The 23,091-nt window shown below is 38.4% G+C and overlaps 2 protein-coding genes across 9 annotated transcripts in view; both read left to right on the top strand.

Moving 5' to 3' along the window:
* The first annotated feature begins 1,197 nt into the window (after positions 1–1,197).
* On the top strand, positions 1,198–18,095 carry LOC144040593 (kinesin-1 heavy chain-like). The gene is made up of 26 exons (XM_077554918.1): positions 1,198–1,524; positions 4,300–4,387; positions 4,464–4,537; positions 4,632–4,736; positions 4,811–4,859; positions 5,036–5,091; positions 6,999–7,086; positions 7,515–7,639; positions 7,737–7,841; positions 8,677–8,822; positions 9,462–9,610; positions 9,702–9,898; positions 10,088–10,156; positions 11,336–11,542; positions 11,637–11,780; positions 12,045–12,233; positions 12,375–12,492; positions 13,748–13,797; positions 13,876–13,985; positions 14,077–14,178; positions 14,261–14,321; positions 14,632–14,703; positions 15,865–15,969; positions 16,991–17,204; positions 17,402–17,510; positions 17,856–18,095. Exons 1-26 carry the CDS (start codon positions 1,399–1,401, stop codon positions 17,860–17,862), a joined length of 2,865 nt encoding a protein of 954 aa, XP_077411044.1. The 5' UTR covers positions 1,198–1,398; the 3' UTR covers positions 17,863–18,095.
* A 1,159-nt stretch (positions 18,096–19,254) lies between these two features.
* The window catches only part of LOC144040594 (rho GTPase-activating protein 12-like), a 42,933-nt gene continuing 39,096 nt past the window's right edge, over positions 19,255–23,091 (top strand). For 7 of the 8 annotated variants that reach the window (XM_077554923.1, XM_077554919.1, XM_077554922.1 and 4 more), the window contains exons 1-2: positions 19,255–19,397; positions 19,488–19,553. The gene's annotated coding sequence lies outside the window, so the exon portion shown is untranslated. The remainder of the gene's footprint in view (positions 19,398–19,487; positions 19,554–23,091) is intronic. The other variant, XM_077554920.1, reaches the window with a different exon arrangement.

Genomic DNA, 23,091 nt, shown 5'->3' with positions numbered 1-23,091 from the left:
CTGAATATATGACTGGATAGCCGATAGCCCATACACGCCCGTGCAAGCCGTTGAAGCGACAGGGCGGCCATCTTGCTCCTCCCATCTGGCGAACAGACTACTGCATAAACTATACGGTATACGACGTACAGATTAGGCATATACAGCTCGTAGGTAATTAATATAGGGGCGGGGTGGTCACTATTTTTTAACAAGAAAAAAAAAAAGGGGGGGGATGGTATGTGCTTTGAAGACCCCCCCCCCCTTTTTCTTTTATCGCTCAGTTCCTTAGACCCCAATATTAGATTTGGCATAGGCATCTTTTGTTTAATTACAGTTATTTTATTTTTTTTATTGAAAAAATATACAAGTTTCGCTCTGTAAACATCATTAAGCCTTAAGTCTTCTTGTTTATGTTTAACGATTTTAAAACATTACAAAGCATGCTGTTTCTACTAGGTACTCTCTCAAATGTTTTCCAATTTCGATACTGTAAAAGTATAAGACCATATGTCGAGAAACGTTTCTTGGGAGGAGCAATATGGCGGCTTCAAAAGTCTCGGCCTATTGGCTAGCCAGCCATATACGGTATTCAGTGCAACAAGTATGCAGTAAATTGTTGAACGAGATTAGCTCATAAAATGGGATGGGCTCTGCTTCCCCCTAGCGGCTTCTTTTAATATTGCACTCTATACAGCGTTTAGTTAAAAACTAAACAAGTATGAGCTAAAACAATGTCACTTGATTTCAATATACTTGTTGGAGTATATTATGGAGTTATGGTTGATTAATTTAATTTAAAATAGTGTTTTATAATATGCTTCTGTATATGCTGGACACTTTATTAGGCGCACTCACTTTTTTTTTCTTTTTTTTTACTGTTCGTTTCTAATGTGGAACTGTTGGCCACAAAATGACTTCATAGTTTAATCTTCCGAGCAGAAAATACAGGAAAAGTAATCGTCAGCATCTCGTGTTTGATGCATACCATCAGTGATATTTGACTGGAAGGTTGTCGTGTACAGACAATGCCTTTCCTATTCTTGTAAATCATATGACTCTCTGGTATTCTATTAATTTATTTACGTCGACGTATAATCTATTAATAGCAGCTGTTAGCAACCTTGACCTCAGAGCTCCTCAATAGAAACCGAGGTTGAATCTCATGATCCTCACACCCTGTGACTTCCTGTGACTCCCAACCATTTTTACACTAAGATCCCACCCTGATCACTGCCGCATTCATCTCCATTCCCAGCCAGAGAAGCTCCGAATTCCTTCTCATTGGATCCTACCGCCTACATCTGCGCCATTTTCATGTATGTTTTTTTCTTTATGAAACTGATGTCAACTACTTCACAAGACTCACCCAGGAAGTAATAGCACCACGGCGCTCTCCATCCTTCCAAGGCGGTGGAGATGGCGGACCCGTCGGAGTGCAGCATCAAGGTGGTGTGTCGCTTCCGGCCGCTGAACAAATCCGAGGTCGCCCGCGGAGACAAATACATCCCAAAGTTTCAAGGGGAGGACTGCGTGCATATGGCGGTGAGTAGGTGACACTTTTCAAACTTTCCAATATTTACCGTTTAACTCAATTTATCACCAAATGTTGTAAAATGGCGTTTTTAAATCACAAATGGCATATCTGCACTCATACTCAGGTCTTCTGTTCGAATTTCGGCTTAGCTAGCAAATGTGACTCCTGCCAGCAGCTTGCGTGTTCTCCAATGGCTCGTTATTCTTCTCATAGATTAAAGCTAACTGTACCCACGGTCCTCTCAAACCACCCAAAGTGCCTTTAAGTGGGTCATTTCACTATAATACATTAAATCACTTGTTTTATATCCACTTTGGTGTCTCCCAGGGTTCTGTTTTAAGCCCCATGCAATCATTTGGGCTCGTTATTGCTCCCTAAAATGATGACATTCACTTACTCAATTACTAATCATACATTCTTTTTTTTCTTCTTTCTTTTTAATACCGACTGTCTTAATTAGCATCATGGATGAGCTGGACAGTATCCCAGCTAAGGATCAAGACTGAGCTGGTCACCAGCCAATTACTGTCAAACATAGCTAAATCCTATGATGAAAAGAAATGACATGGTGACTCCCTCCCTTTTACCAATTAAAAATGAATTTAATGAATTAAAAATGTCAATTTGCTATGGGTGCTCTCAGTTAGGTCCGGCTTAACATTTGTGTTGTTGTTGATGGTAGAATCAACAGCACAGTTGATGTGTTGTTATGGGCCGCACTTTTGTAATGCTTTGCCTTAGGAAATCAGACATGCTGAGTCACCGGCCAGTCTGATCCCCCCTAAAACACGTTTAGTACAAAGAAGCTATTGATTCTTGATTGTAATGATAACTTTTTTAATATTTCATTTTTTTTATTTAACAGTTTTTTCTTTAAAGACTGACAATGTCTGTTTTGCTCTTTTGATTTTTGTCAATATATTTTTTTGTGCTGACATTTAAACAGTTGCTATTCTGATTCAAGGAGAATTATGTGGTTGCATAATTATGCACACCCTCTCAAAACTGGGATGTGTCTGTGTTTTCGGAATTAACCAATCACATTCAGACTCATGTTAAATTGGAGTCTGCACAGACCTGCCACCAGGGCTGGATTGGCACAAAAAAAATCGGCCCTGGCATTTTGACTTAGGCCCGTCGGCCAGGCCCGCCCCAGCCCGACTCTTGCCTAACATGTTCTGCCACTGATGTTTATTAATGATGTTTCAGTTTTCTATCTATATTTGAAATGGATTAATGGACAGTTCCTTCTAAATTGTGGACCAGTCTCTTGTGGTAAATAGGAAAATAATTATTTAAAAAAAAAAAGCATTGCTAAAAGAGGCCGACCCACCAGGCATCTGCCCCGCATGCCAGATGGCCAGTCCAGCCCTGCCTGCCACCATTTGAATTAGCTCAGGCTGAAATAAATTTCAGTAGTTTTAGTAGGTGTTTGCAGACATTTAAAAAATAATAATTTTCAGCAGAAGCTTGCATTATTTATTTATTTTGCCAGCTCATCATCAAAACGACGCCAAAACTACATTGAAGTTCAATGTTTCAGTCAGTGTTAGAAATAGATAGAAAGCAAAAACATGCAAAAACATGCCAGGAAAAACCTACTAGAACATCTGAACTTTTTGGGAGGTTTATGAGAGGCACTTGGAAGAGTGTCAGGTGTTTGCTCACTCCAAGTTCAAATGTGTATTTTTTTTTTTATACCCTTGCATTTGAGCATGGGTGTGTAGACTTTTTATATGCGCTATAAGTGTGTTATACGGTTGCAAAATCCTGTTTATTTCCATTTTCCTTGATGCCACATTTGTTTGTGTTTATCTGTTGACCCCACCAAAACAAAATGAAACATTTACATGAAAATGCAAATGAACTCATTCACTGCCATTGACGGCTATAGACGTCAAAAATTTATGGGAACTATTTTTATTAGTTTAACAGTGTTTTTCTCCATTTTTGTTAACAAGAGTATGAAAACCTAGATTTTTTTTGTACATTTAGAACAGATATAAAATTTGTGATTAATCGTGAGTTAACTAGTGAAGTCATGCAATTAATTACAATGCAACATTTTAATCACCTGATGCCCCTCATTTTTAATAACCTTGTCTTTAAAAAAATTTTTTTTTTAATTTTTAATAATGTTTTTTTTTAATATATATTTTTTTTAATTGTGTTTATCTGTTGACCCCACCAAAACAAAATGAAACATTTACATGAAAATGCAAATTAACTCATTCACTGCCATTGACGGCTATAGACGCCAAAAATTCATTGGAACTATTTTTATTAGTTTAACAGTTTTTTTGTTAACAAGAGTATGAAAACCTAGATTTTTTTTGTACATTTAGAACAGATATAAAATTTGTGATTAATCGTGAGTTAACTAGTGACGTCATGCGATTAATTTTGATTATAAATTTTAATCACCTGATGCCCCTAATTTTTAATAACCTTGTCTTTAAAAAAAAAATATATTTTTTTAATTTTTAATAATCTTTTTATTTTTGGTCAATTTTTTTTTTTAAATTAGGGGCGTCGGGCGATTACAATTTTTAAACGTAATTAATCGCATGACTTCACTAGTTAACTCTCGATTAATCACAAATTTTATATCTGTTCTACTACACAAAAAAAATCTAGGTTTTCATACTCTTGTTAACAAAAGTGGAAAAAATGTTAAACTAATAGAAATAGCTCAAATGAATTTTTGACGTCTATAGCCGTCAATGGCAGTGAATGAGTTAAAATAATGATTATTGCATTTGTATGACTCCTCTTGTTTATAGGGCAAACCCTACTACTTTGACCGTGTATTCCAGTCCAATACTACTCAGGTGCAATTTTACAATGCTGTAGCTCAGAAGATCGTCAAAGGTGAGTCGATACGCAGTGGTTGCATTGGTGCAAATACGCAAAGTGCAAGCGTTCACAAATGCTTTGATGTATGTAGATGTCCTTGGGGGCTACAATGGCACAATATTTGCCTACGGGCAGACATCGTCCGGGAAAACGCACACAATGGAGGTAAGAGTCGACCACGTGATGTCATTCCAGCTACAAAATTGCACGCCGACTGTGTTGCCTGTTATTTCATTTGATTTCTTACTTTCTGCTAAAGGGCAAACTCCATGACGGTGACATGATGGGAATCATTCCCAGGATTGTCGGAGACATTTTTAATTATATTTATTCCATGGATGAGAACCTGGAGTTTCACATCAAAGTAGGTCATTCATTTTAATTGAGATTGAGAACATTTTGGGGGATAACATCTCATGAGAGTCATTTGATTTTTAGGTTTCTTATTTTGAAATATATCTGGACAAAATCAAAGACTTGCTGGATGGTAAGAATGATTGGTTGGTTATGATTTCTAGAAAGAATTTTTTTTTTTACCAGTGAGACTGTCCCACTAGTGTGCTGTGTTACTAGTAAGGACAAAATAAAATGGCTTTCCATAGTGGTTGGCTATAAAATATAATATTGCCATGATTGACATCTGACATTTTTCTTACTTCACAGTAACAAAGACCAACCTTTCGGTCCATGAGGATAAAAACAGGGTGCCCTATGTAAAGGTAAAATGTGTGTGATGTCATTTTTTGTAATAAAAACTATGGCGCAGGAATGTCACTTCAATTTTAGTGTCGACTTTAATCTTACAAATACTGTCAATTAAAAACAATTTTAGGCAGAGTATCTAAGATAGAAAGTGATATTTTTTACCAGTGGTTGTAAAGCAAACATTTTATATTTATTGCACATTAATGAAGGTATCTGTTTATAGCGATATGATTATAGTGACGGACAAATGAAGCTTCATGAAGCTTCATGAAGCACTTGTGATTTTTTTTTTTACTCCTCTAGATGGCACTCTTGGTTTTAAGGATGCAGTGGAAGCGCACCATCTACAGATGTAAAATAAATAATAATAATAATAATAACACAAGTGCTTGATGAAGCTTCATGAAGCCTCATTTTCCCATCACTACCAGATTGTGGATTCTGATGGTGTTCTGAAGACTGCAAACTATTTATGAATTATTTTCCTTCGCCAACAAATTAACAAAATTACAACTGCCCATTTGTTGGTTAGTTTTAACAGGCTACTTCCGGGTTTATGGAGTCTGTTCACCAGACACAAGTTGCCATTATGATAACAGAAGAATCGAAAAATCCCATCAATGACTCAAATAGTGAAAATACATTTATGTAGCTTTACTTTTATCCGGATCCTACAACAATAGGGCATTATTTCTTGGCCATTGCACCACACATCCACAACAGTTATGTCAAAATTGTTGCTGCAAAAAACGTCATTAAAACAACAGTTAGTCATATTATTATATGCATACATACACTTTATATAATGTACTATACTGAAAAACATACAATTTATTTTTTTCAATCGGTGAAACTTTTTACAACGTATTGAACATGCAGCCCAATAAACAAAGAAATAAAATCTTTAATATAAAAAAAAAAACTATACTGAAATACTATTTATTGCCTGTCTGAATAGAAATAGGAAGACATAAAAACGTATTTAAATCTTCAGTTCACTGACATTTTCACCTAGAGGTGTCCTCACTTTTGTTGTGAGCTGTTTAGACGTTAATGGCTGTGCTGTGTGTTGAGTTACTTTGAGGGAACAGTAGAATTACACCATTGTACAATTTATATTGTAGCAAAGTGTGTGTTTTTTTGTTTTGTTTTTACCACCGTTGTCCCATGAAATGTCAAAATATACCTCCCAATTTAGTAGGGGTGTGCCCAAAAAAAATCGCGATTCTCATTTAGTACGATTCAGAATCGATTTTAAATGTCCCAAAATCGATTTTATTTAAATTATTTTATACTGTCTTGCCTTTGTCTGTGCGTGCCTTTATTTGGAGCGCTGTTCATGTTGTACCCGGTTTGGCCACTGAGGGGCAGTGTGGTTCCACGCGGTCTAATACACTGTTGAGTTCTAGCCACATTAGAGAGTAGAAGGAAAAAGTCACGATCAAGTTCATGTTTTTTTGTTTTTTTTCAGCGTGGAGCCGTTCTTTTGAGTGATAAAAGTGCCGCGAGTAGCGCGCTAATTAGCATTAGCGAATCGGACTGGAGTAGATCATTACAATTACTTGCGCATCTATAGATTGGAGCAAAAATCATTGTGAAACAAAAAAATCTTTCTTAATCAAAAATCTATTCTGAATCGAATCGCAGGCCCAAAAATCTAAATCAAATCGAATCGGGAGACATTCAAAGATTCCCACCCCTACTATTTAGCATGGATGTACCTGTATTAGTAAATAAAGTGAGGTGGCTTGCAAACAGTATAAATCTTCTTCTTTTATGTTCCCTTTTGGCAAGCGTCCCTCAGACACAACATGTTCCATCACACTTCCCAGTACTGATCAATTCTTCTCTGTAAAGCAATCCCGCTAAAGGGGCTCTTGACCACGCCTCCCTGTGCCTTGTGATGTGCATGTGTCCCCAGGGGTGTACCGAGCACTTCGTGTGCAGTCCCGAAGAAGTCATGGACGCCATTGACGAAGGCAAAAACAACAGAAGCGTAGCTGTCACAAGTGAGTGTGTGTGTGTGCCGGGTGCGGCGCTCCTGCCTCTCATGGGTTCAACCTCACCGGGTCTCCTGACTGCTCCCGACTAGATAAGGGCTCTCAGTGCACATGTGGTGTTTCTAATTTTAGACAGCTGGATAATAAAAACAATTAAATAAACTGTGCAAATTGCCAGCTTTTAACATCGCAGTGCTAATGTAAACTTTAATTACTACAGTAACACAAGATGGCACTAAAACAATTTCACTTCTTTGGCGCCATCTTGTGGTATCATAGTGGAAAGGAAATATGTTATGTTATGTTACGTGTGGATTTTTGCTTCGTCATAATAATTTACTACAAAGTATAATAGTCAATTTTGTTGTGGTTTTATTAGCTTTATATTCAATTATGTAACATTGATGTCATTCCCTGCGTCTTCATGTTTTTGTCAGACATGAACGAGCACAGTTCGAGGAGTCACAGCATCTTCCAAATCAGCATCAAGCAGGAGCACACTCAGACGGAGCAGAAACTCACCAGCAAACTCTACCTCGTCGATCTGGCTGGCAGTGAAAAAGTAGGAACTTCTTTCTTCTCTCCACATTTTTGTTTTCCCTTTGGAGGAGTCTGATGGCTTTTTTTTTTTTTTTTTTTTTTTACGTTGATTTTACAAGGTGGGTAAAACTGGAGCCGAGGGTACGGTGCTGGATGAAGCCAAGATGATCAACAAGTCCCTGTCTTCGCTAGGGAATGTTATTTCAGCGCTGGCCGAGGGTTCGGTACGTCTTCTAAGTCTTTTTGTGGCGTTAGGACCAGAGCTCATACACACACACACACACACTCGCACGCACGCATACAAGCACATACACATGCTCACCCACATACAAAAATAATAATAATAATAAAAAAAAAATTCAAAAAAGGAGAGCAATGATGATGACATGTCAAATTGGTAGAATTACCGAATGAACAATACTGAGCTCTCCAGAAAAAAAAAAAAGAAGAAAAGGACCAGTGCTCAGTGAACATGTTTAATAGGCAGGCAGAATAAGACTCCTTTTTTCTTGTATTAGCTCTAAAGTGTAAAAAATAAAATTGGGTTATTATTATATATCTATATAAACTGGAGGTTGTGGGTTCAATCCTGGCTTGCCCTTAAAAAAAAAAAAGTGATTAAAAAAAGGTCCATCGTGAAGAAGAAAAAAAAATGTCATTATTGATTTGTCAAATAAGATTTTTTTTTTCTTTTATTTGCTAGCCCTACAGAGGAGGCATATGGAAAAAGATTTCAAATGTATGGCATCTTTGAGTAAACTTTGAGTATCATTCAATTATTTTCCCATAGCTAATGTTGATTTTAAGACATGCTGTTATTCAATTTTCTTGGTTTGTTTAGTTTCTGACAATGTCTTTGTTAACAAATGCCGCTTTACCACTTCCTCATTTCCTCAATTACTGCTAGCGGTAGCAAACCAAAAACAAACAAAAAAAAGAGAGCAATGATGATGACATGTCAAATCGGTAAAATTACCGAATGAACAATACTGAGCTCTCCAGAAAAAAATAAAAAATTGTTTCTTTCTGATTGATTGATTGATTGATTGATTTTGCCAGGCGTATGTGCCATACCGAGACAGTAAAATGACCAGAATCCTCCAGGACTCCCTAGGAGGGAACTGTCGGACCACCATGGTCATCTGCTGTTCGCCTTCTTCCTATAATGATGCTGAGACTCGGTCGACGCTGCTGTTTGGACAAAGGTGCGTCATTTTACTTGTTTTTCAAACTCCTTCTTGGCAAATTTTTATGCAAAATTGTTACTTTTTCTATTCAATTTCTTTTATGTTTATTTTTTTGTTTGTTTTCTTACTATCAGTTGATCCTAAAATAGTTTGGTCCTGTTGTGTAAAGGTTTATAAACGTCAAAAATTCATTTGAACTATTTCTATTAGTTTAATAATTTTTTTTCACTTTTGTTAACCAGAGTATGAAAACCTAGAATTTTTTTTAATAATCTTTTTTTTGGGGAAAAAAAAAGATTATTAAAAATTAGGGGCGTTAGGCAATTAACATTTTTTTATTGTAATTAATCGCATGACTTCAATAGTTAACTCACGATTAATCACTAATTTTATTTCTGTTCTAAATGTACAATATTTTTTGTTTCTAGGTTTTCATACTATTGTTAACAAAAGTAGATTTTTTTTTAAAAACTAATAGAAATCGTTCAAATGATTTTTGAACGTCTATAGCCGTCAATGGCAATGAATGAGTCAAAAGCAAGGAAAATAAAAGTGGAAAATTACACCAAATGGATCTGTTAGTAGCCCTTATATAAATTCGATTCCGCACTTAAAACCAAGCTAAAATGTTTGCTTGTCACCTTCTTGTGTGACCAGAGCCAAGACAATCAAGAACACGGTGATTCTGAACGTGGAGCTGACTGCAGAGCAGTGGAAGAGCAAGTATGAAAAAGAAAAAGAGAGGAACAAGGTCTTGAGAACCAGCGTAACCTGGCTGGAAACGGAAATCAGCCGCTGGAGGAAGGGTGAGAAGTTCATTTTTTATTTTATTTTTTTTAAATAATGTTCCCAAAGTCCCACCAGTTTGCTACATTTAATATCCGTTGCCTCTAACAGGAGAGAGCGTACCAGTTGAGGAACAGTTTGACAAGGAAAAGGCCAAAGAGGAGGCCAAGGCTGCCGATGTTGTTCCCAACGATAAGACAGACGCATCGCCGGCGCCAAGCGGCCTTCCTGGCGTCAAACTCACGCCGGCTGAGACGGGACATTACGAGGCAGAGATGGCGAAGCTCTATAAGCAGATGGATGACAAGGTCATTGATTCCCTCAATCTCATTCGGCTAGTTTCTCCCTGAATTGGAACGTTACGTATATTAATACACTATACATGGAATGTCGCAAATTCGGCTCTTCGTTTTTTGGCAAGCAGATTTCTCTTTTGGAAACTTTCGTTAGAAAATTAGCAGTGATCATCTTGTCCATTCATCCTTCACCACTTCCAGGACGAGGAGATTAATCAACATTCTCAAATGGTGGAGGCACTTAAGGAGCAGTTGTTGGACCAGGAGGAGGTGACAACACACTCTCACCTCTCATTTTACTTTACCTTACCTCTTAGAATCACTCCTAATTTACTGTACATTCTAAATACAGTTGGGTAAAAAAAAATAACCCTATTGTGGGTAAAAAAATGGACAAATCCTTTACTTGCGTCAATTTTACCCAACTTTGGGTAAAAAAATTGGGTCATTTTCTATATAACAACCAAGAAAGTTGGGTTAGATCGTCTACTTGGGTCAATTTTTACTTAACTTTCTGGATTGTTTTGCACAAAAAAAGGGGCCGTTTTGTATAAAACAACCCAGAAAGTTGGGTTGGATCCATGACTTGGGTCAATTTGACCCAACTTTGGGTCAAAAATTGCTTTTTATTTTTTTAAATAAAACAACCCAGAAAGTTGGGTCAGATCTACTTCAATCAATTTGACCCAACTTTGGGTTTGTATGACCCCAATTTGGGTAAAAAATTGGGTCATATTGTATAAAACAAAAAAATTGGGTTCAGTCCTCTACTTTTGCCAATTTGATGCAACTATGGGTCAAAAATTTAGTCATTTTCTATACAACAACCCAGAAAGTTGGGTTAGATCCTCTACTTGGGTCAATTTGACTCAACTTTCTGGATTGTTTTGCAGAAAAAATGGGTCATTTTGTATAAAACAACATAGAAAGTTGGGTAAAATTTTCGACTTGGGCCAATCTGACCCAACTTTGGGTCTTTTTTTTTTTTTTTTTTTTTTTTTTAATAAAACAACCCAGAAAATTGGGTCAAATCTACTTTGATCAATTTGACCAAAGTTTGGGTAATTTTTTTTTTTTTTAATTGAGTCATTTCCGACCAATCTTCTACTTGCGTTAATATGATCCCAATTTGGGTCAAAAAATTGGGTAATTTTGTATAAAAATAACCCAGAAAGTTGTGTCAGGTCCTCGACTTGGGTCAATTTGACCCAAATTTGGGTAAAATAATGATAATTTTTTGGTCATTTCCGACCCATCCTCTACTTGGGTTAATAAGACCCCAATTTGGGTAAAAAATTGGGTCATTTTGTATAAAACAATGCAGAAAGTTGGGTCAAATTGAACTATAAAGTGGATCGGTCCATTTTTGATCCATAATTGAGTTACTTTCGACCCAACTGTTTCTTGAGTGTAGTAGTAAACAATGCAATCTTTTTCTTCTCCACTAAGCTCCTAGCATCCTCCCAGCGGGACCACGACAGCTTGCAGACGGAGCTGAAACGGCTGTTGACAGAGAACGAAGCTTCCAAGGAAGAGGTGAAGGAGGTTCTGCAGGCCCTGGAAGAGCTTGCTGTGAACTACGACCTCAAAAGCCAGGAGGTTGAAAACAAAACACAGGAGTTTGAGGCCCTCAGTGAGGAATTGAACGAAAAATCTGTAAGTAGTTGATCATCTCTATTCTCTATCACACTGTGGCGATAATTAGTAAAACTGATCAAAGTGGCATTCTGGTTTTTAATCTCCTCACCAGACCTCTCTGGCCACAATTGACTGTGAGCTCCAGAAGCTGAAGGAGATGACTAACCACCAGAAAAAAAGGGTGGCAGAAATGATGGCATCGTTACTAAAGGATCTAACAGAAATAGGACTAGCAGTGGGAAGCAATGACATTAAGGTAACAGTGCATCCCTTATTTGCTCTTGTGGATTTAGTATAGTGCAGCGATGGTTCAATAAATCCTGCTTTGCTTTTTACTTCCTCCAAAATAGTGGTAATAACAAAAATAAATCCTCAACATAAAAATGTACTTCTTAGCTAGTAAAAACTAGCTGAACTCACTAGTTACAATACTTACATATTGTGGGCTATTGTGAAGTAGCATAACAGGAAGTGCACACTTTTTGGCATCCATCTGAAAAATGCGCTTGCGGCCCTTCAGCAACACGAGAGCAGCGGTGTCATTGACGAGGAGTTCACGACGGTTCGACTCTACATCAGCAAGATGAAGTCGGAGGTCAAAACCATGGTGAAACGCAACAAACTCCTGGAGAGCTCCCAAGCTGACAGCACCCAGAAGATGGAAGAAACAGAGCGGGAGCTAACCGCCGGCCAGCTACGTATCTCTCAGGTAACCCCCCCCCCCCCCCCAATATACCACCTTGGATGGATACGCCTTTAAAAAGTACTTTCGCTGCATTTGTCTGCTGAGTTTGTGTTTACAGTTCTTTCCGTGTGTTTTTTTTTTTTGCTTTTGCCTGTTTGTGGGCAGTATGAAGCTAAAATAAAATCCCTGACAGACTGTCTTCAGAACGTGGAGCAAAAGAAAAGACAGTTGGAGGAAAATGTGGACTCTCTTAGTGAAGAAATAGTCAGGATCAGAGCTGAAGGTGAGTACTGCGTCGACCGTATTTATATTTAGGTTTTTGGTCTCTGAAGATATCATTCCATGATTAGTTGTAAGTTTCTGTTGTAGAAAATGGACAGGAGTCAAAAGTTGTGTTTTGTTTCTTTCCTCTATGCCAATTACAAATCCATTATTTAACAATATATTTTTCAGGCTTCTATATAAGCGAACAGCGCTTGTGGTATATGAGTTAAGCAGCAAAATATACCAGTTTTTATCCGTCTCAAGGGGCGGCCATTTTGTCACTGAAAATGACATCGCAGTTGCTTAGGTAACGACCAATCACGGCTCACCTGTTTTCTAAAGATGAGCCGTGATTGGTTGTGGGCCCTGATCAACGCTGATGTCATTTTTAGGCGACAGCAAGTGACAAAATGGCCGCCCCCTGGGATGGATTAAAAAAAAAAGACTGTGGATTTTCTATATTCCACAAACACAATATTAACAGAATGACACGTACAACATATTAGAGTACACAAGGGTCAACTACAATTTACAAATAAAACAAAAAACAAACATATATATATATATATATATATATATAATTTTATTGCTTTAAGGTCTATTTTTTTCTATTTAGTGTTATTTTTAATGTCTAGTTTCTAATAGTGTTTACTATATTTTAAATGTATGCGAGCTGAACTGGACATCTCCATTTTTATTTTTTTAACTCTTTGACTGCCAGACGTTTTCAGAAAAGGGATGCCGTGGGTGCCAGCCAATTAAAGCATTTGTGACTGATCTTTCAAGGTCCACAGAAAATGATGTGTTTGGACTATGGAAACACACATACTACCAAATGAAAGATTGGACTCTCATCTTTCATCAGAAAAAAAAGTTTGTTTCTACCTTATTCCGTTTTTCAGTAATCAACAATAGAAAATGGTTAGTTTCACCTCTGTTTTGAAAAAAACATCTTTTAACGTCTTTGGCACTCCTCCATAGGATTTTACTAAACATTATTTAACGTTTTTGGCAGTCAAAGAGTTAATTTATTTATTTTTTCCCCTTTATTTTTATCATAGTGTTATATCATATATGCAGCACTTTTGGGCAATGTTTACTGTATTTTAAATGCGGCATATAATAAATATTGACCTTAACTTCTACTCATTTTCAGAAATAGTTGCAATGTGAACAAGGAATCTTCTTATTTAAATTCCCCATTTGTAAAAACAGATAAGAACAACTAGAATGTGTATGAAATGTATTTAAAATGATGGTTTTCTTCCCGCCAGAGAGAGTTAACTTGATGGAAAATGAGATCCAGTCTGCCAATGAAGTGAAGGTACTAAAACCTCCCTCAGCGTCTTACTGCACGCGTTAAACTGTGAGGACGAGCCGTTGCACGTTTGATTCTCTCTAGGAAGCCGTGGAGAAGCAGATCCTGTCTAACAGGGAGGCCCACCAAAGACAGATCAGCAACCTGAGAGACGAGCTAGACAGCAAAGACAAGCAGATCACTGAGCTCCAGGAGTAAGAAATCCCCTTCACTCCCCTAACCTCAACGTCATCTAAACACAAGCGAAGGCCCAAATGTTGAATAACGGTGATGACGAATGTGCAGTCAGAACCAGGAGATCATGCTGCAGCAGGAGAGGTGGCGAGTTGAGCATGAGAAGCTGAAAGCGGTGGAACAAGAAAAGAGTCGCCAGCTACAAGAGCTCACGTAACGTCTCTGTCTTTCTATCACTATAACGGAATCGCTCTTACTTTTTTTTTTGTGGTCATTGTTTATTTGACTGTGATAGGGAGCTGCAAGACAAACGGGAGCAAACAAAGCAGGACTTGAAAGGACTGGAGGAAACAGTGGTCAGTTACGAGCATGTTCAAAACCAATGTTAGGCGTGGGGTGAATTTCAGGATGTTAAGTAGCAAACATATTTTCTGCCTAGTGGGGCAAACAAATGACTCGGTAATATACAGATTTCATAAAGAAGATGATGTGAAACTGCTGATGAAATGTAACTTCTAGCTAAGCTGCCACACGCTTTCTACTCTAAAGTGAGTGCAGCAGGGTAATTACATGTTTGCTTGCTATAAAATTACAATACACATCAACCATGCTTTTTAATCTGCACAATTTAAAAATGATTTTCTTTTCATCTTTGTTCTTCAACAGGCTCGGGAGCTGCAGACGCTTCACAACCTCAGAAGACTCTTTGTCCAAGACTTGGTTATTAAAGTCAAAAAGGTCAGTGGACATAAATTTGATTTTGTTTCACCAACAGTGATGAACTATGGATCTTCTGACAGTTCCTAGCCAACAGAGGTGGCAAATCCAGGTCCAGAAAGTAAAAACCCTGCCGCAGTTTGGCTTTAGCCCCTTGTGCTAGATAGCTAGCTCTCTAGCTTAGGCCTAGCAGGTAAACGAGCATCATAGGCGCTAGCTAGAGAGCTAGCTAGCTAGCTGCTCCCTACCGGGTAAACAAGCACTATGGGAGCTAGCTAGCAGCCAAACTGCTTCTGACTCTCCTAGCCAACAGAGGTGGAAAATCCAAGTCCAGAAAGTAAAAACCCTGCCACAGTTTGGCTTTAGCCCCTTGTGCTAGACAGCTAGCTCTCTAGCAGGTAAACGAGCATCATAGGAGCTAGTTAGCTAGCTAGCTGCTCCCTACCGGGTAAACAAGCACTATGGGAGCTAGCTAGCAGCCAAACTGCTTCTGACTCTCCTAGCCAACAGAGGTGGCAAATCCAAGTCCAGAAAGTAAAAACCCTGCCACAGTTTGGCTTTAGCCCCTTGTGCTAGTTAGCTAACTCCCTAGCAGGTAACCGAACACCCAGGGAGCTAGCTAGAGAGCTCGCTAGCTAGCACCTGGGGCTAAAGCCAAACTGTGGACAGGGTTTTTACTTTCTGGACCTGGATTTGCCACCTCTGCTAGCCAAGAGTATCACCATGTTCACGAACTTAATTTGTTTTTAGATGACTGTTTGAGGAAATACAGTACACATTTATAGTGTTATAAACAACTAGCTGATGCTGATTGTGGTCGTCTACAAACAAAATTCCAGCTTTTTACCACTAATGAGACATTGAAGCCCCATATTTATGCCCCTGCTCCAAATAGTCTCTATTGAAATTGCACCATGATGAAAAGTTAATGAAACTGGAGCGCTCAACAGAGTTTCTGCAATAAGTAGGCCAACTGATTCTTCAAAGGTGGCAGCTGCAAATAGGGACTCTGGCCTTTAGCATGGTGTTCATATTCACCAACCCTCAGGCTAAGGCTTGATATGATAAACAAAGTTGGAGCAAAGCAAGCTTTCTTGAAAATTTGACATGATATAACAGGTATATCCAAAAAATGACTGATATTGGAAAACAATTTGCTCAAATTAAATATGCTTCATGCAGAATGCTCAGGTGAGCTCAGAAGAAAGAGAGGTCAGCACTGCCCAGAAACGGAAGATCTCCTACCTGGAAAACAACTTGGACCAGCTCACCAAAGCTCACAAACAGGTAACTGACTACAAAATGGTTCGAGCTCAATTGGTGTTGTAAGTCTCACAAAATAAGTTTCTTTTTCCAGAAATCGATATTTGACTTCTGAATTATATAACTTTGGGATCTTTCGACTTTCTGAAGTAAATATCAATCCCCTTTTGTTTCAGTGTTGAATGGATTTATATTTATATTGTTTTAGTCCAGTCTTTCATGCACTTTTAGCTTTTATTTTGTAGTAATTGTTTCCTCTCTTTTGACCTTCAAATTTCACTGTAAAAAAAACTAAACATGTAATATAACAGAATTTTACTTTTTATTTTACAGTTCTTTCCTGTATTTTAAAAATATTTAATTTACAAAAATAAACTCTGATTTTGCATGTCAAATGTAAAATACCATTAAATCACAAACTGTAAAAACACCCAATATTTATGTTTTCTGTTTTACAAAAAAAATATATATATATTATAAATACATGTATTGATTGTTAAAATACATTCACAAATGTATTGTACTTTCACAAATATTTGTCTGTTCTTTAATGGAATAAAAAGTAAAATTCAACTTTAAAACCCTAAAAAAAACACTTTAAAAATGTGTAATTTTACCGTAATTTCTTAGTGAACTGACTTTTTTTTTTTTAAAGATAGATAGAGTGGTCGTCTTGTCCCTGAGGTTGTGGGTTCGATCCCCTTGGTAAACATGTTGAAGTATCCTTGAGCAAAATACTCATATAAATATATTTAAATAAATACTCCTAATGCTGTGTCATCAGAGAGTGAATATGTTATTGTCCGTGTTTTGAAAGATTAATCACATAATTTTTTTTTGTCATATAGGGTTAGGTGTTGGTTTGGCTTCTGTTATTTCACAGTATTTTTCTGGCGCCCCAGTTGCCGGAAAATTACCGGGTTTTTTAAAAAAAATTTTTTACAGTGTAGTTGTTGTTTATTTGAAACGCACTTTGAGTCACAATCCTTGTACGAAAAGTGCTTCATAAATAAAGTTTTGATCCATTGAGAATATCCCTGTGCAGCTGCTACAGGACAATGCCGCCCTCAATTCTGAGATTCCGAAAATGGAGAAGCGCCTGCGGACCACAGTTGAACGCATCAAAGCCTTGGAGGGTTCTCTGAAGGAGGCCAAAGAAAGCGCCGCCCGCGACCGCAAACGACACGAGGAGGAAGTTGAGCGCATTAGGGAGGCCACCAAGCCCAAAAACATGGCAAGGAGAGGCTCTGCTCAGATAGGTAAGTGGAGAAACAACACAACAAAATAACACTATACGAATACTGGTACTTTGTTACCGTATATTTATGTGTGGAATTTTCCAAGAAAACCTGACATTTCAAGTGAGAAAAAAAAAGACTGTATATTCAACTCAAATAGCAATGTGTCAAACATTACTATACGCATGACTAATCTTTTCTCTGTGTGTCCAACCCAGCCAAGCCCATTCGACCAGGCCAGCTGCCAGGCGCCTTGCTCTTGAACCCCAATGGAAACAGGTCCAACCTCATGCAGAGTTATGGTGGCATCAAGGAAGGGGATGACAGGCAAGAGAGGAATAACTTACTTAATCGATTCGTCACTGTAGCTATAACCATTCTTCATTTTTTTTTTTAAATGCATTCTGTCATGCTTTTATAGCTTAAGCTCCAAAAGGTTCCATTTCCTGTGCATAGGGATTTTTTTTTTCATCAGTAGATTTTACTGTAGTTTGTTAACATGCCAAAATGTGTACTTTCACAAATTCAAATGTCCTTGCAGGGTTCTGAAATAATTGTTTTTGGTACCTTCTGTACAATTTATACATACGTTGTAAAAAAAAAAAAAAGACCTTGAGAGACAACTTGTGTTTTTATTCCCTTCTTCTTTTGTGTTCTTTCTTATCCCAACAGCTCATGAAGTTCAGCTCGCTGCAAATCATGAAGATAAAGCCTCATCGTTCTTTTCCCATCAAAGTGTACATACTGCATACTTCCTGTACGCACTGGCTGCGCAAGTTACCTTTTCAAACTTCCCGTTATCTGTACAAACATTCTGTCCATCAAAGTCATCAATAGTTATAGTTATCAATAAGGAATTAAAAAGGTAACATACGCTCCCATTTTACTTGGATTATCATTGGTGGGCTCTGATTCACAATTATACCGAAGAAATAATATATTTACAGAGGAATTATGTTATGTGTGTGTGCATTTATTTCTGTTCAAGAAAAAAACATTCACACCATTAATGCCAATTGTACAAATCATGTCCCCTTTTTGTTTCACCACAAGGGCGCGCTATTGCACAAAACGACCAAAAAAAAAAAAAAGCCACAGAAAATACAGTTAACTATACTCGCTCAAGGATAGTGCATTATTTAGTCTACATATTTTGGTAATATGTAAATTTGCTATTTAATTGCCTGAGGCAAACTTCAATGCTTTGTATAGCCTGACAGTTTTCCATGGAGATGTTGCTGTGTTACTGGATCAGACCACTGAATCATTCATGATCCAGCTTGGATGTGAAAACACCCTGTTGTGATTGCCAAATACTGTACTGCCATGCTGACAAGATGGTTGAGCCTATTTGCATTTGGAAAGAGCTATGTTAATTACAAACATAGGAACGCCAGTGTTTTAACTAACATCCATAACATGTAACTATAGGCTATCTGTCAGTGACAAGTACTCTGTGTGACTAGAGTGGTACTGAACAAAAAAAAAAACAGGAGAAAGCACATCCAGGAAATAACTGGAAAGATGTAGAACAGATTGCAAAGCTCGTGGTGGCGGTTACATTGACATTGTGGATGACTGGATGAATGAAGCATGGATGGAGGCGACAATATTGCGTTTAGACGACTCGGAAACAAGCCATAACTACTTCCGGAATTCGAGGGAATTTACTTTCATAATAAACTTACACAAACATAAACGTTGGTTTTGTTAACGGTACACCATTATAACATTGTGTTCTATATCTTTTTAAGTTGTATGAACTAGTAGTATGCACTTTGTCCTCACTAGTAAGACAACTTTGGCAAACTAGAGAAGACAATTAAAAAACGGTCTTTACAACTACATGACATTTTTAGTGACATGTTACTTCCAGTAGTGGTACACAAGGTTCCCTCTATTACAAAAGAATCACCGTGGTACTAGTAGAGGTAAGTATTTTTTTAATTGTACCTTATGGTGTATTTTCTTTATTATTTATAATCACGGGTGCGCCTTTCGACCAACTTATTGTGAAAGTCATGACCGGATATGGTCGGCGGCGCTACATTTGTCTTGTTAGATTTCAAGCGAGGCGGGGGATTGTGAATAGACCGAAAAGCCTGGAGATACACTGCGGACTAATTTGGAGCTGTCCATATTAAATTAGGAAGAAAAACTTCGTCGACATTCACAATTTACGACCACAAAGAGACGTCTTTTGCGTTTTGCAAGGTTAGTACTAGTCATTTTGTTGTTGAGGAGAATTCGAGTCGTCGTTGGCTTGTGTGTGGAGTTACTTTGTTGCTGTGTTCGCTGTTGCAGGTTGTGCGTTATCTCGGTGAACCTGCCGTGCTTTGTCCAAGCGTGAGCCCCCTCGAAATTGTCACGGTAGGTAACGACCGCATAACCACTGTATCGAATGTTAAAACGGTAAATAATTGACGCGTGAAGTTAACAATAGCCGGGGATGGCGTTAACGTGAGTGGCACGCGCCTCGTTTTTGAGGCGGTTACGTCGCGGCGTGTTTGGCCGTTGGTTGCCCATTCGGGGTGCTGCTTCTTCTTCGACTGCCCTCGCCTCCGGGTATGTCGACTTGGTGGCCTTTGTTAGGCGAAAAAAAAAAAAAAACATGGATTAAACTTCTTTGTGCCGTATCCTGCTGTCTGTTGTCGGGCTGGAGGCGACCCCTGCCCCTTTCTCCAAGCCGTTGGCCCCCCCACATCATCACTGTCAATCGTCTCAGGCCTTCATCACCTGGTACTCACAGACCCCCTTAAATTGAAGACCCCCCCCTCCAATTTCTTCACAGAAAGAAACCATTTTTTTTGCATAATATGCTCTGATTAACCAGCAGAGATGGACTGAAATGCAGCTGCTGCAACACATGTTGGTGTGGATGCTGCTCTGGTTGCCACATCTGTTTTGAATGAAGCACAGGGACAAAAGGCTGTCCGAGTCCCCTCGGTGTTTATGCCGCCACACAAACCGAGCAGCAAATGTTGTGCAGACAATGGCACAGGTTGGGATCCCAGTGTTGAAGAAGACCTGTTTTTCTCTAGTTCTCACCCCCCTCGCCTGATATTATTTTTGTTTTAAATGCATGCCACAAGTGTTCTGTGCTGCAGTTTTTTGTGTGTAATGTAATCTACAGGCACAAGTTTAGATGTCTATTTTGTTTGTATGTCCTTTGGCCCCTCGTCAGGGACATGTTCCAGACCCACCTGGCACCTGCTACACGTTTACACCTCCCAGACGCTTTTAACACATTTAAACTTAATAAACTATTTAAAGTATTCTTTAGCATCTGTTTTCACTCTCTTCGTGTCAATAAATGAGGCTATATGCAGTAATATCGCTTTGGAAAAATTAAAAGAAGACGCAAAGCATGCTTGCTTCATTCAAACTGTTTTCCACTTCTGGTGGAAGTTTGTTGTAAAACTGACACAAAACACAAGGACTTTAAACATAGAGTGTATAGTCAAACTATAAAATATTGTCTTAACTTAAGTCAGCTAGCTTGAAGATTACATACAATGTGATCAAACCTAGACGTAACGGAAATCAACACATTCAACGGTAACTGCAAACATTAAATCCCATCTATTTTAATACACATGGAGCAGCAACGGGAAAAAAAACACATCATGCAACAATACTTTACAATAATATACCTTTCTATCTGTTTCCATTTTGCAACAATTAGCATTAGAATATTGCTAAGTTTCCTCATTATTCACAAATCTATTTAGAAAGAGTAACAGGGTTTTTTTCAACATGGCCTGGTTCATTTTCTATGATCTGCTGTCACCTGCTGGCCGTTTGTGTAATAACTACAATTTCTTCAACCGTTCTTTGCAGTTGCAGTCAAAGCCTTCTGTATGCTTTAGCATAAAAAAAATGCATAAATACGTCTTTGGGACACTTAAAACATTAAAAATAGAACGTATTTATATGTTTTTGGGGGCAAATGAGTAATAGGGGAAGTCAACCCCCCAAAAAATTCTTGACAATTATATGTTCTATGCAGCCCCACTAGTGTAAATATGGTATTTTGGTTAACATTGTGTTAGTGGAATATGAGGCGAGCAGCAAAATCCAGCAGTTTTTAATCAATATCAAAAGGCGGCCATTTTGCCACCTGCTGTCGAATGAAAAGGACATCGCGGTTGCTCAGGTCTCAGGTAACAACCAATCACAGGTCAGCCTCAGAAAACAGATGAGCTGTGATTGGCCGTTGCCTGAGCCCTGTGTAACGGTGATGTCATCTTCAGTCGACAGCAAGTGGCAAAATGGCCGCCTTTTGATATTGATTAAAAACTGCTGGATTTTGCTGCTCACCTCATATTCCACTAACACAATATTAACCAAAATACCATATTTACACTAGTGGGGCTGCATAGAACATATTATTGTCAAGAATTTTTTGGGGGGCGGGGTTGACTTCCCCCTATTACTCATTTGCCCCCAAAAACGTATAAATACGTTCTATTTGTAATGTTTTAAGTGTCCCAAAGACGTATTTATGCATTTTTCCCCTTGAGATGGATAACTCACATTCCAAAAATGTAATATTAATCAAAATGTCATGTTTAGACTAGTGAGGTCACATATTTTATATTATTGTCAAGAAATGTTTGAGTTTGACTTCCACTTCCACCACAAATCTGTGTTCTAAAAAAAACAAAAAACATAGGCAATATAAAGTTTTCACTTAACACAAGAAGTCGGAGTGCTAGGAACGACCTCAGTGAGAAGTCAACACAAATAAATGAATAAAAAGAGCCGTGAGGTTATAGTGTGAAGGCGATCTTAAATATACATACACATAAAAGCAATCAAACAACTGGTCATAGAAATGAGTCTTTAAAAGCGACTTAAAGATGTTAAAGACTCCATATTTGGGCGGCTGTTTCCGGAGTCTAGGAACCTTAACTTGAAAAGGTTCGATCACCCATAGTTTTAACTTGGAGTCTGGAACAGCCAATAATGTTTTATTAGCAGTCTTTTTTTGGTCTACAGATTTAAAAGCTCACTAATATATTCTGGTGCCATGATGCTTTAAATGGGCCCTCATCCTGCACCCTAAACTGGTTCATAAACCGGCATACCTTAGACTGACCCGTTTTTCCGACGTTTTTCCCGACTCTTTCGCCACAGCGGGAAGTGTTGTTGGCGCGGCCGAGCTGTTTGCTTCAACAGTAAGGCGCAAAGTGCAGAACAACTTCATATTTTCAGAAATAGGAACAAAACAAAAATATTTACTTGGCTGTTCAATTTCATAGTTAATGGACAGACAGGCACTCTGGAGACACAAACGTTCCATAATACGTCCCCTTTTTAAAGGCACTTCAACTTCTCAGCAAGCGGATCAGCTTAACAATGTGCTGTACAAGGAAATACAAAGACAGCAAGACTTGTCCCCCCCCCCCCCCCCCCCCTACAGATTTTTGTTAAATCCCCATTATGCCGAGCATCCCTTAACGTCTACATTACATTATTTGTTGACAGGGATTAATTTTCCCACACAATCCTGGTATTTGTCTTCCAGGCGCTGCGGAAATGGACACCGTAGCAGTTTGGCAGTTTGTGTCAGTCTTATTTGATTTACGGTGTGACGAGGAGAGGACCGATAATGCTATCGTCACTCAAACTAGCATCTTGACATTTGCATATCACCGTGAAGTTTGATCTGTTGTATGCCAATGGCGCTGTTCTAGGAGAAAACCTTCTTAATATCACTTTGTGGGGGCTGCCTATGACGCTAGGACAGGGTTACGTGAGGATCCGCCTAACACGCATTCATTCAGCTCATCAGACCGCCACTGTTCCTTGAGAGAGTTCACCGGCGCATGTATGACTACCGAAAGCCGTACACTTACAGCCCGGTTGTTACGTAACGCCGCGAGCGTTGCTCATAGTCTTGAAC

This window comes from Vanacampus margaritifer, chromosome 20 (genome assembly GCF_051991255.1).
Source record: "Vanacampus margaritifer isolate UIUO_Vmar chromosome 20, RoL_Vmar_1.0, whole genome shotgun sequence".
Classification (NCBI taxonomy): domain Eukaryota; kingdom Metazoa; phylum Chordata; class Actinopteri; order Syngnathiformes; family Syngnathidae; genus Vanacampus; species Vanacampus margaritifer.
The sequence above is the reverse complement of the archived record's forward strand: the minus strand, read 5'-3'. Positions and strand labels throughout refer to the sequence as shown.